The sequence below is a fragment of the Rhinopithecus roxellana genome, chromosome 19 (genome assembly GCF_007565055.1).
Source record: "Rhinopithecus roxellana isolate Shanxi Qingling chromosome 19, ASM756505v1, whole genome shotgun sequence".
NCBI classification, from domain to species: domain Eukaryota; kingdom Metazoa; phylum Chordata; class Mammalia; order Primates; family Cercopithecidae; genus Rhinopithecus; species Rhinopithecus roxellana.
Window position 1 is genome coordinate 16,600,382 of NC_044567.1, and position 12,804 is coordinate 16,613,185.

The following is a 12,804-nucleotide window of genomic DNA, read 5'->3' on the forward strand; positions in this document are numbered from 1 at the left end:
GTAGTCCCAGCTACTTGGGAGCGTGAAGTAGGAGGATTGCTTGAGTCTGGGAGGTCAAGCCTTCAGTGAGCTGTGGTTGCACCACTGCACTCCAGCCTGGGCAATAGAGAGAGACACTGTCTCAAACAAAAAAAAGATTTGATGAATTTAAGGTTAACTTGCCTATTTTTTCTGTGCAGAACATGAACAGATATTAGAGAATGGCCATGAATTATTTTACAATTTATCACATGGTTGTTCCAACAGCAGTCATTGATCCAGATTGTGTCCCTTTTCTAAAGCAGATCACCGTTGACCCTGGCACCTGCTGTGGGAAATTCTTTTTTCCCTATCCCAATAAACAAAGAGTACCAGAATAAATTTGCTTTCACCTACAGAGAAAGTAACACAGTCATTCTCCCTTATCCATGGTTTCGCTTTCCACAGCTTCAGTTACCTGTGGTCAACTGTCATCCAAAAACATCAAATGGAAAATTCTAAAAATAAACAATTCTTCAGTTTTAAAGTGTGCTGTCCTGAGGAGAGTGATGAAATCTCACACTGCCCCACTCTGTCCAGCCCAGGAGAGGAATCGTGCCTTTGTCCAGCTCTCCACACTGTATGCACCACACACCCGCTAGTCACTTAGTAACTGTCTCAGTTGTCAGATCAACTGTCGCAGTACTGCCATGCTTGTGTTCCCTTATTTTACTTCATTATGACCCCAAAGTGCAAGAGCAGTGATGCTGATAATTCAGATTTGCCAAAGGGAAACCGTAAAGTGCTTTTTTTTTTTTTTTTAAGACAGAGTTTTGCTCTTGTTGCCCAGGCTGAAGCGCAATGGCGTGATCTCGGCTCACTGCAACCTCCACCTCCCAGGTTCAAGCGATTCTCCTGCCTCAGCCTCCTGAGTAGCTGGGATTACAGGTATGCACCATTACGCCTGGCTAATTATGTATTTTTAGTACAGGGTTTCTCCGTATTGGTCAGGCTGGTCTCGAACTCCCAACCTCACGTGATCCACCCGCCTCCCAAAGTGCTGGGATCACAAGGCACGAGCTACCGCGCCCAGCCAGCAAAGTGCTTTCTTTAAAAGAAAAGATGACAGTTCTCAACTTACTAAGAAAAGAAAAAAATCATATGCTGAGGTTGCTAAGATCTACAGTATGATATTTTGAGAGAGACCACATTCACATAATTTTTATTACAGTATATTGTTATAACGATTCTATTTTATTAATTATTGTTGTTAATCTCTTACGGTGCCTAACTTATAAAGTAAACTATATCTTCAGTATGAATGTGTAGGAAAAAGCACAGTGTATATAGGTCTAGGTACTATCCACAGTTTTGGGCATCCACTCAGGATCTTCGAATGTATTCCCTGTGAAATAAGGAGGAACTGCTGGGCATTTTTCCAGGATGTGCAGAGAATCAAACTTGGAGGGTATGCAAACAGAAAATTCCCCAAATCATGCTCAAAGATTGCTCTAGGAACACACCACTGCTGTCACTGCTGGCCACCAAAATAGCAGCTCAAACTATTGATGGTGGGCACTGCATATCTTTGCCAGAGCCGCCGCTATTGCTTCCTCAACAAACCACATGTCTCTGCCCAGCCTTGTTCCTGCCGTAACAAATTCCACTCAGCACCTCCTTTACATCAAAAGCAAAGTCCTTCACTCCAACGGTGTGCAATGGTTAAAAAAAAAAAAAAAAGTTTTGTGTGGGTGCACCTGAGTGGCAGGGCTGTCAGAGGCCCATGCCCTAGATGCAGGTGAGCTCGGAAAAGCAAGTTTCTGGCCTCTCCCTCAGGGAACTTCAGACTCAAGGTGGAGAATTTCCCAAATTGAGGTAGAGAAAAGATACATAAAATGGGCCGGGCATGGTGGCTCACGCCTGTAATCCCAGCACTTTGGGAGGCCGAGGCAAGTGGATCACCTGAGGTCAAGAGTTCGAGCCCAGCCTGGCCAACATGGTGAAACCCCGTCTTTACTAAAAATACAAAACTTAGCTCAGCATGATGGCAGGCACCTGTAATCCCAGCTACTCAGGAGACTGAGGCAGAAAAATCGCTTGAACCCAGGAGGCGGAGGTTGCAGTGAGCTGAGATCGTGCCACTGTACTCCAGCCTGGGCAACAGAGCAAGACTTTGTCTCAAATAAATAAATAAATAAATAAATAAATAAATAAGTAAATAAATAAATAGAGATGTAAAATGGTAGATGAGGAAGACAGCAGGTAGCAGAAAAAGAACCAGAGAAGAGTGAACAGTTGCACATTAACAGTGGAGCACTAGAAATGAGATCATAGACTCTCACTGCTAAGGTGTCTTCCTAGAGCCACCTTTGACCCAGAGACACCAATGACCTGCCTGCTCCCATCTCCACAGATTCCAGGATCTTGAATCCCCCTGGGTTTCTGTGTCACTTCATGCCCTAAGTGTACTCTTATGTAACTCCTCTGCTGGTGATTTGAGCCAGCCTGTGGCAATTTGTGTTTTCCAAAAATGACCACACCAATATATCCCATTGCATATGCTGTTCTTCAACGTGACATGCACACATCTCCATCTAGAGACGGGGTTTGTATTTGCTTTCTATTTCTGCTTAACAAATTACTGCAAACTCAGCAGCTTAAAACAGCACCCATGTATTAGCTGACAGTTCCACAGGTATAATCAGATTCTCCCTGCAGGATATCACAAGGGTGAAATCAAGATGTCAGCCAGGCTGAGTTCTCAGTTGAATTCTCATCTGGGGGAAATCTGCTTCCAAACTCTTCTTTGATCTCGGAAAACTTCAGTTCTTTGCAGTTGGAGGACAACGATCTCCTTTTTCTTGCTGTCTCTCAGCTCCTAGAGCCCACACATATTCCTTGTTCCACGACCCCGTTTCATCTTCAACCAATAAGGGCACATTGAAATCTTCCCAGACTTCAAATCTCTGACTTCTGTGACCAGTCAGACAAAACTGGTCTTTAAACTGAATTTTAAACGGTTCATGTGATGAAATCAGGTCTGCCAGATAATCTCCCCCTCTTGAGGTCAACACATTTGAGAACTTAGTTACCAAAATCCCTTCACAGTAGCACCTAGGTTAGTGTTTGATCGAATAACCGGGAGAAGATACGTGTACAGCAGGGCCAGAAATTGGAAAAGCATCTCAGAATTCTGCCTACCACAGGTCTATATCCTTTCCCTTGAATCTAGGCAGGCCTGTGACTACAGAAGAAGTGACACTGTGTGACTTCCCCATCCAGGTGATAAAAGTCAAACAGCCTCTTTCTGGTGGTTTCTCCCTTGGGACATGTGTCTTGGGAGCCCTGAACCAACATGTAAGAAGTCGGGCTACCCTGAAGCTACCACACTGGAGGGATCACATCGAGACTCTCCACAGAGATACAGAGAGATGTCCAAGGAGCCCCAGCGAGGCCAGATATGAGTAACTAAGACTTCAAATGACTCCAGCCCCCAGCCTGTAAGCCGCAAGAAAACCAAGAGGAGCAGAGACAAGCAGTCCCCAACCAAGCCCTGTCAAAACTGCAGATTCACGAGCAAAATGAATTTTGTCATTTTAAGCCTCTATACTTTGGGGTCGCTTAATAGGCAACTATAGTATCGGGTACATAGGCTGAGGGAGCCTATTTGTCCCTAGTGATAAAAAGGATTTTTGACTATCAGAATCTTTAGAGAATATTATTGGCCGCTATCTTGCGGAATGTCCCTTACTTTGCCTTGAAGGACTTTATTTATGCCTATATTTTTTACTTGAAATCTTCCAAGCAAAGACCACATCATTTTTTGTCTTGTTTTCCTCCATAGTTAACACACGACATGCCAACACACTATGGCAGATCGTTTGCAAAAAATTGCTTCAGTTATTGCCCTCCCTATACCCACGCCCATTGCCATGTGACTTTGCAGTTCCTCCCCTCAAGAGAAGTCTATTTCCCCTGCCCTTGAATCTGGGCTAGGTTGTGACTTGGTTGGCCAATACAGTACAGCCAAAGTGACTTCTCTGAGCCTAAACCTCAAGAGGCCTTGCATGTTTCTGCTCATTATCTTGGAACACTTGCTTAAGCTAGTTGGCTGGAGGATGGGAGTCACATACCCCATTTATCCTCATCACCCCAACTAGCACCCAGCCAACTACCAGAGGAAGAACCACAGATGCATAAAGGGAAACAAAGCTTCCCAGTCTAAACTGCAAAACTGTAAGCTAAATGAATGGTTATTGTTTTCAGTCACTAAATTTGGGTTCCTTTGTTACAAGCAAAAGTTAACTAATAGAAAAGTGAACCCACACTCTTTATAACAGATTGATTATCCCTTTACTCTGTCACCAAGGACAGAATGCAGTGATGCGATCATAGGTCACTGAAGCCTCCAACTCCTGGGCCCAAGCAATCCTACCACCTCAGTCTCCTGAATAGCTGGGACCACAGGTGCCCACAACCATGCCTGTCTAATTTTTTTTTTTTTTTTAGTTTTTGTAAAGACAGGTCTCACCATGTTGCTCAGGCTAGTCTTGAACTCCTGGCCTCAAGTGCTCCTCCTGTCTCAGCCTCCCAAAGTGCTAGGATTACAAACATGAGCTACTGTGTCCCACCCACCCTATCCCTTCTTAATCCCAAAGAACAAATGGGTCAAAGTCTGAGTTTGATTTGCAGTAGGAAAGCTTTATTATAGTTAAGATCATGCAGGGTGTGAGATCACCCCAGGCCAGAGAGAGGAAAGAGGTCTGTCTCCCCAACCCTGAAGTCATCAAAGCCAAGGAGGGTTGGAAACCAGTGGAAAGCCAGAGGCATATATGCCAAGTCAGTCCAGTCCCAAACGGGCACAGGGGCTCGTTGCCAGCTATTCCTGATGTCAGGATCCAATAGCAGGCTTCATCAGGGGTCTGCCCATCTGGGGATACTCAGCTGGGGCTGGGCAGGAGAAGTTTACAGAGGCTCTAGTATCGCGAAAGGAAGCCTGTGGAGAGACAGAAGGGAGATGAGGGGGAGAAGGGAGGACTGTGAGCAGGAGCAGAGAGGTTGGGACTTGGGGAGAGATGGGGAAACTCGAAGTAAGGACACTAGAGCTCAAAGAGCTGGAGAATCCTGAGGTGGAAGGACCCTGGGTTCTCCCAATCTACTGGTCCCCATCTAATTCCTGAATCTCTGTTGCAGCAAACCTGGCAGATGCACCCCCAAGTCTGAGGGTGGGGAGCTTATGAGGCAACCCCCTCCATTCAACAGATATGTCAGTCAATTATTTGGATACTGAGGCAAAAGATGGCCCCAGCCTCACTCCTAGATGTACATCCATGGCCCTGCAGTGCCACTGGACACACAAAACCACATCAGACACCCTGCAGGGCAGCTCCCAGGCACCTCAAGTCTTCTCTGAGCTAAACATTCCCAGTCATATTACCCAGCGTTTTACTATAATTTCACACATTTTTATTTTATAAAACTCAATGTGTACATGGGAAAATTTTCCCTGATCTAGAGACCAACTCACCTGTGTGAGTCTTTCTTACATTTAGATTATGTTCGTCCTTTTGGCAGTTGCATCATGTAATAGCTGTGCAAACCAACCACTGACTGAAATCCCTGAGTCTCTTTTCCACCTGAACTGTTGCTGATCCAGGTCCCCCATCCTCATGAGGGTTGAAAGTACCGGCTGTGAAGCCCCACAGAGCTGAACCCCTCATTTGTGATTGTATGACTTTGACCAAAGTAGTTATTTTCTCTGAACCTCATTTTCCTTAAAATGGGGATTATAATGAAACCTAACTCAAAGGGTGTATCATGATAATGCACAATTTTCAGCCCATCTCCTACACTACTGAGACTCAGCCATGTATAGATTTAGTCCTAGCCTCATCCGAGGCTCTGTCAAAAATAATGATCAATTGAGAACCAAGGACATGTCTCTGGCACCTCACTAGAGGTTTCCCTAACATCCAGCTCTATTCAGAATCTGTATTTCCCAGAGATTCCAAAATACTCAAAACAAAAAAAGAAGGTGATACCTTGACTCTCCACCCCACAACCTAGAGTTGTGCCTCCCTCCACCCCACAACCTAGGATTGTCCCTTACCTTTTGTCTCATCTTGGTCACCAGATTTTGAGGAAGAAGACTGGGAATGGGATGATTTTCCGCTTCCTCCTCCATAGCCGCCACCACTTCCACTCCCTTCTTCACCACCTCCGTAGCTGCCTCCACTTTCACCTCCAAAACCACTTCCTCCACCATGGCTGCCCCCACTTCCTCCCCTGGACCCACTTCCTCCACCATAGCCACCCCCACTTCCTCCTCCAGAGCCACTTCCTCCTCCATAGTTGCCCCCACTTCCTCCACTATGGCCACCTCCACTTCCTCCGCTATGGCCACCTCCACTTCCTCCACCATAGCCACCTCCAGAACCACTTCCTCCACCATAGCTGCCTCCACTTCCTCCCCTGGAACCTCTTCCATAACTTCCTCCACTTCCTCCTCGACCTCCTTGGCCACCTCCAAGACCAATTTTTCCAGCTCCGGAGGATTCACTAGGAAAGAAAGAAAACAAGAGAGTTAAAATGAGTGGCCCACACACACATATATAAGGATGGACCTGGATAGAGTCAGGACCCAAACATGAATCTTTCTGTTTTCCTTCTTGGGAGGACAGAATCTGGGCTGGCACCATAGCTGGGAGGGGAGAGCTTCCAGTTTAGACTGTGGAGCCTTCCCCTCCCTGGAGCAGGGAGGCAGCCCCTTCTCTCAGTGTCACCATCCTCCTTCCCCAAAGCCCAAATGCAGTGAGATCCCCACCGCCCCCAGGATGAAGAAGTCCTCAACCCATAAGACCCTGTGTATAAGAACTTCCCCCAGCTGCCTCTATCCAGAGGGGCAGAAGGAGTATTAGAGGCCTAAGGGACCCCTGGGGTTCCACCGAATCCTGGGGCACCTACAAGTCTTCCTGGCCTCCCTCAAGGAGGTTGCGGTAGGTCTGGATTTCCTGCTCCAGCCGCATCTTAATGCTGAGCAAAAGGCTGTATTCCTGATTCTGGCACTCAATCTCTTGCCGGACATCAGTGATCTGGGCCTCCAAGTTACTGATCTGCTCCTGGATCATCTGCAGCTGGCCACAGTAGCGGTTCTTCGTGTCTTCCAAGCTCTTCTCCAGGGCTGCTTTCTAAGGGTCAGGAGAAGGCTTTAAGAGGGATGCTACATCATAACTCCTCTTCTTCCCACTCCTGGGCTGCAAAGCCTTCCTGTGCCCCACCTTGGCAATGAGTCTACAGCAGAGCTACCAACCTTGCTGAGCTGAGACTGCAGCTCAATCTCCAACTCCTGGACACCGTGCCGGAGCTGGGTCACCTCCTTGGCACTGGACTGCACCTCCTGACCGCTACTGGATACCTCGTTCTCGATCTGGGTTATCTGCAAAACCAAAGGCTCAGTAAGCATCAGGCTGGGCCAGGAGCTTCAGTGGGCGAGATTCTGCCCCATTCAACCAGGATCTTCACCTGCAGGGCCAAGGCTGATCCAAAGCCAAGGACAAGTCTTTCTGAGTTCTGGGTACCCTCCAGCCATGCAGGTTTGTCCAGTCCTCTCAACATGACATTCCCTCTCAACAAGGTTGCAAGACCCTTCACACTTTGTCTCACAACCATCTTTCTAATCTAACCTTATTCCGAACTTCCCCCACCTTTCACACACACACACACATACCACAGACCATGCCTTCATGTATGTGCCAGACTCTGGCTAGGCACTGGAGACTCAAGGAGGAAGAGAACCACCAAGGAGTTCAGTACAGTATGGGAGACATACTGTATCCCTCTCTTGTAGTCTTACATTACATAGCATTAGATTAAATTGTTCACGTTCTGCTTTTGTTCACACACATCTAATAAACTGTGAGCTTCTCAAGGCAACAATCTTCTTTGGCTCATATCTGAGACATCAATACCTCTGAGACATCAATACTTTACATATAACATGGCACTAAGAAACTACTTTGTAATGATGTTGGTATGCAGTGAATGAAGATGGTTGAATGACTTCCATTGGAAGATGGATAAATGACAGCTGCACTGAGAGATGGAGAGATAGGAGGATGAAGGAATGGGAGGCCGGAGGGATGGAGATATGCATAGATGGAGGGGAGGAGTTTGAATGGGCAGCCCACTCTGCTCACCTGAGTCTCATATTGATTCTCGATGTCCTTTCTGTTCTTAGCAATGAGCTGCTCATACTCCTGACGCATGTCATTGAGGGTCTTGGTGAGATCTTTGCCAGGAGCGACGTTTATCTCCACATTGACATCTCCACTGTTCTGCCCAGTCAGCTGACTCATCTCCTGCCAGGGAGGAAAGGGAGATGAGGTCAGGGATAAAGTCCTCTGCACCACCTTTCAGATTTCTCCTGTGGTCCCCACAGGGTACAAAAAGGGGACACAGTTGTGAAGCCAAAGCCCACCCACTACCATAGGTGATGCCAAGGAGAAGCTGAAAGTGTCCTCCAGAGCAAAGGAGAGGGTGTCTCCCAGGTAATTCTCCAAAGCTCCCCTGCTGTCTCAGCATTTCTGCTCCTCCCTCTCCCCAGTAACCCATAAGCCCAGCACCCTACCTCCTTATGATTCTTCTTGAGGGCCATCAGCTCCTCCTGCAGAGTCTCATACTGCATCTCCAGGTCAGACTTCTCCATGGTCAGATTGTCCAGCACCTGCCGCAGGCCATTGATGTCAGCATCCACTCCTTGCCGCAGGTTTTGCTCCATCTCGAACCTGCAGACCAGCCAGGGGTAGAAAATAATCAAGAGGGAACCAGGCCCTACCAGGACCTCCAGAGCACTGAGGTTCAGGGGGTAAGGGCTGATGACAGGAGAGGAAAGGAGAAGCAGGACTCACTTTATCCTGAAGTCATCTAGTGTCATGCGAGTGTTGTCGATGTCCACAAGAGTTTTGTTGTTGCCCACTGTCAGGTCCACAATCTGAAAAAAAAATGACACAACCATGAAATCACACTGTGGACCACTGCTGGGAGGGCAAGAGGTCAGGCAAAGCCACAAGAGGTGAGGATTCCATTCAGGAAGATTCTCAAGAGAAATGAGGAACTTCCAACAGCTGGGACATGGCACAGACCCCTTCCAGCCTTCAACGAAGATGTTTGGTGTGGCCTTCATTCGTTCATTCAACAAATATTTGAAGATCTACTGCAAAGGGCATTGTAGGATTTAGAGATTACTGACATCCTGTTCCTCAAGGAGCCCACCATTGACTACAAAGTCAAAAGTGTCCTAAAAGAGTTCAAGGAAAGGAGAGGTGGCTTATGGCAATGGGAGATCAAGAAAGACTTCAGGAAGGAGGTGGCTGGCAATTGAATTGGGTGCTGAAGGATGGCTAGGGTGTAATATTAATAAATAAATGGAAGAGGTTTGGAGTAGAAGAAACAGCACATCCAGAGACATGCAGGAATGAAAACAAGAGGAATCACTGAGCATATTGAAGAGTCAGACTGTGAGCTCCACCAGAACTCAGTCTAGCACATCACTGTGTCTACCCAGAGCAACCCTGAGGGTAGGCACTCACTGAACTGAATGCCTGAATAAATGGATAGATAGATGGACATGTGGGTGGAGGGAGGGAGGGAGGGAGGGAGGGAAGGATGGATGGATGGATGGATGGATGGATGGATGGATGGATGGATGGATAGATAGCTTCTTTTCCCAGAGTTCTGGATCCTCTCCATCACTTGAATAACCAAATGTACAATCGGGTCCAAAATACCTCAAAAGATCAAGATACACTCCTAAAGAAGCCTAGGAGAAGTACAAAGGAAGACAGAGTACTGACTTAGACCAGACCTAAAGGAGGTTCCACATCCAGTCCCAGCTCAGCTCATGTTAACCCAGGCCTCCTCTCTGCTCTGCCCAAACTCTGAAAGTTGAAGAAATGGAAATGAACCCTCAGAGCACAGGCCAAAGTCCTATCCTGGGATCCCCAGAAACCAAACACAAGTTTGTTTCTGATGAAAGCGTACATTTCCAAAACGTGGACTCCCTGGCTATTATCTGAGCTTAGAGTTTAGCGTTTTACCTTTTTTGGAAGATAAAGAATGTAGGAGGAAAAGACCAAGACAGAGACAGTTTCCTGCACCTACCTGGTCCTTGAGATCATCAATAGTGTTGTAGTAAGAGGAGTAGTTCTTCTGGACTGCAGCAGGGCCCTTCTTGTCATACCAATCCTGGATCTTATTCTCCAGGTCATTGTTGGCCTCCTCTAGAGCCTGCACCTTATCCAAGTAAGAGGCCAGCCGAGTATTGAGTTCCTGCATGGCGCTCTTCTCATTAGTAGTCAGAATACCACCATCACCGCCTCCAGCACCACCTCCAAAGCCCCCAAATCCACCCCCATAGCCACCACCAAACCCACCCCCATAGCTACCACCAAAGCCACCTCCAGAACCACCACCAAAGCCACCTCCAAAACCCCCCGAACTACCATAGCCTCCAGAAGCACCACCAAAACCTCTGGAACCACCCCCAAAGCCACCGCCTAAACTACTGGCACTAAAACCACCCCCAGATCCTCCGCCGTAGCTGTAGCCAAAACTGCCGCCACCTCCCCTCCCACAGACACGAGAGCTTCCCCCTCCATAGCCACTGGAAGAGCTGAATCGGCCCCCTCCTCCACCGCCCCCTGAGGAGCTGAAGCGGCTGTAGGAAGACCTTATGCTGCCCCCGCTGCCCACGCCGCCCCCGCCACCCCCGCCGCTGCGGCTCAAGTGGGACGAGGAGAACTGTCTGCAGCTCATGACACGGCTGGTAGCTCACGGGTTAAGAAGCAGTGGTAGGAGTGCTGCCGGCTCCCAAGTGCAGGGTACAGAGCTGTCCCTGGGACTGCCTACTTATACCCCCAGCTGAAGGTGGCACACCTAGGTGTGCCCTTGGTCTGTGCCAGCCTCCCCCCACAGACCTGAGAGAGGTCTGGGATACAGAGGCAGCTCGGCTGCCCCAGGCTCAGCGTCCTTTGGTGACTGCCTGGAGGCAACCCAGCCTCTCTCCATTGTGTGGGATAATTTGATGATATTAGGCTGTCAGGGCCACCATAAATCAGCTCCACTGCCACAGGGGTGACCTAGATCCTGGAGCCTGGTCTCTGGCTGGCCCCAACGGCAGGTCTGAGACTTAGCCCCTTCAGGATAGAAACTCGCAGGAACAGAGTCACCTCCTCTATTGATGGTCAGTGCTGTCTGCATCCCTCCTTGCTCCCACCTTGTGCCCACTGTGGGCTGAGCTGGAACCAGGGTACTAAGGAGTTATCATAGAGGAGGGGGAGGCATAGGCCCTGCCCTTGTAGAGCCCCAAAAGGATGAAAACCAGTCCTTGCTCTCAGGATCCTCAAGGCTTTCTGCAGAGACTGAGGCTCTGCCCTTGAGAGACTCCAGTTTGATAAGAAGACAACAGGCATGGCCAAAAGATGGAGAGAGGCACCCAGACCTTGCCCGCCGGTGCTCAAGGACAGCGTGCAGAGTCCACACAAAGGGCTGGGAGAAGAAAGTGGACCAAATAAACAAGGGGGTGCCGACACTAGCTGACCTCTGAGCAGGAATGCAAGTGGCTCGACTGTCCTGGTCCTTTTGCAGGGCCCAGCAGGGAGTGTGGAATTGACCTTGGTCGAGTGCGTACCCAATACGGAGCTCGGGAGGGGATACAGAGACGTGTGACTTATCCCTGCTCCTGGCAGAAACTTGGATGTATATTCTCGTCACCAAGGCCAGAAGAGAATGGTGAAGAATGCACTGGTCTCTGGTCTGCCTACCTGAGCTCCATCCAGCTCTGTGCTCACGAGCTGTGGGACTTTGATAAGTTACTTAACTACTCTGTGCCTCAGTTTCCTCCTCTGAAAAACGTTGATATGAATAGTTTGTCCATCTCCTAGTAAGAGACTTGTGAGAAATGCTCAAAAAATGTTTGACTGTCTCTGATCATTCAGCCCCCTAACTCCCTGTCAACTCTGCCCTCACCCGGACCTTAGCCATGAGCTTCTAACTGCCCTCCCTGCCTCTCCCATGTCCCTCTGACTCTTCCTGCAGAGCAGCCAGAATGATCTTTCTAATCCATGTCTGACAACATCACTTCACTGGCTTCGCTCTACCCTCAAGATAAGGTCCATATTGCTGGCACATAGGCCAGTCCCCATTTTTCCATTCCTGCCCCATCTCCCACCATCCCCCTGACCCCCTAGAAAACCATACAACGCTCCCCAAACGCCCTTCTTCCCTCTAAGAATACTCGGCACTTGCCGTGACCTCTAATTGAAATGTCCCTCTCCATCTTTTCTACACAGAAAACTACTCATCTTCAGTGATCGCTCTGAGTGCCTCCTCCTCTGTCTTCCTGTACTCTCACCCCCTGGGTTTGTACTGTGCTCTGTTATAGTGTCTCACACTTATCTCCATGGCTCTATGAAGCACTTGATGAAGAATAAAAGTTCATGTACTGAAAAAAAAAGAAGAAAGCTCTCTCTGTTGGCAGCAAGAGCTCCTCTAAACCTGCCTGTGCTCATCTTGTACCTGCCCCATTGCCTAGCGCCACGTCTGGTCCAAGTAAGATGCCAACACATACGAGATGGAGGACAGATACCAGTCATTCCAGAAAGATGCTCATTGCTGAAAAGGAGCTAAAGGTAAGGAAAGAGAGGCCAGAATGGTCAGCAAGGGCCTGAAAGAAGCAATGCCTGCAGGTTTAGGAGGCATAGATGACTGGTGTTTCTTGAGGGGCTTTTAACTGATGCTCAGCGACTGTCAAATAATACTGAAGTGGCCGCATACAGTGGTCTACGCCTG

At 48.4% G+C, this 12,804-nt stretch overlaps 1 protein-coding gene across 1 annotated transcript; it reads right to left on the minus strand.

Moving 5' to 3' along the window:
* Positions 1–4,797: 4,797 nt before the first annotated feature.
* KRT9 (keratin 9) lies at positions 4,798–10,770 on the minus strand. Its single transcript, XM_010358582.2, has 8 exons — positions 10,117–10,770; positions 8,865–8,947; positions 8,585–8,741; positions 8,154–8,315; positions 7,268–7,393; positions 6,922–7,145; positions 6,068–6,516; positions 4,798–4,954 (listed from the first exon to the last, which is right to left on the minus strand). The coding sequence occupies exons 1-8, from the start codon at positions 10,768–10,770 to the stop codon at positions 4,935–4,937; spliced, it is 1,875 nt and encodes a 624-aa protein (XP_010356884.1). The 3' UTR covers positions 4,798–4,934.
* Between the last annotated feature and the right edge of the window lie 2,034 nt (positions 10,771–12,804).

Coding starts and splice junctions, on each gene's coding strand:
- KRT9 (XM_010358582.2), bottom strand. CDS start 10,770: ATGAGCTGCAGACAGTTCTCCTCGTCCCACTTGAGCCGCAGCGGCGGG. Junction 8,742..8,864: donor CTAGATGACTTCAGGATAAA/GTGAGTCCTGCT, acceptor GCTGGTCTGCAG/GTTCGAGATGGAGCAAAACC. Junction 7,146..7,267: donor TGCAGTCTCAGCTCAGCAAG/GTTGGTAGCTCT, acceptor CCTGACCCTTAG/AAAGCAGCCCTGGAGAAGAG.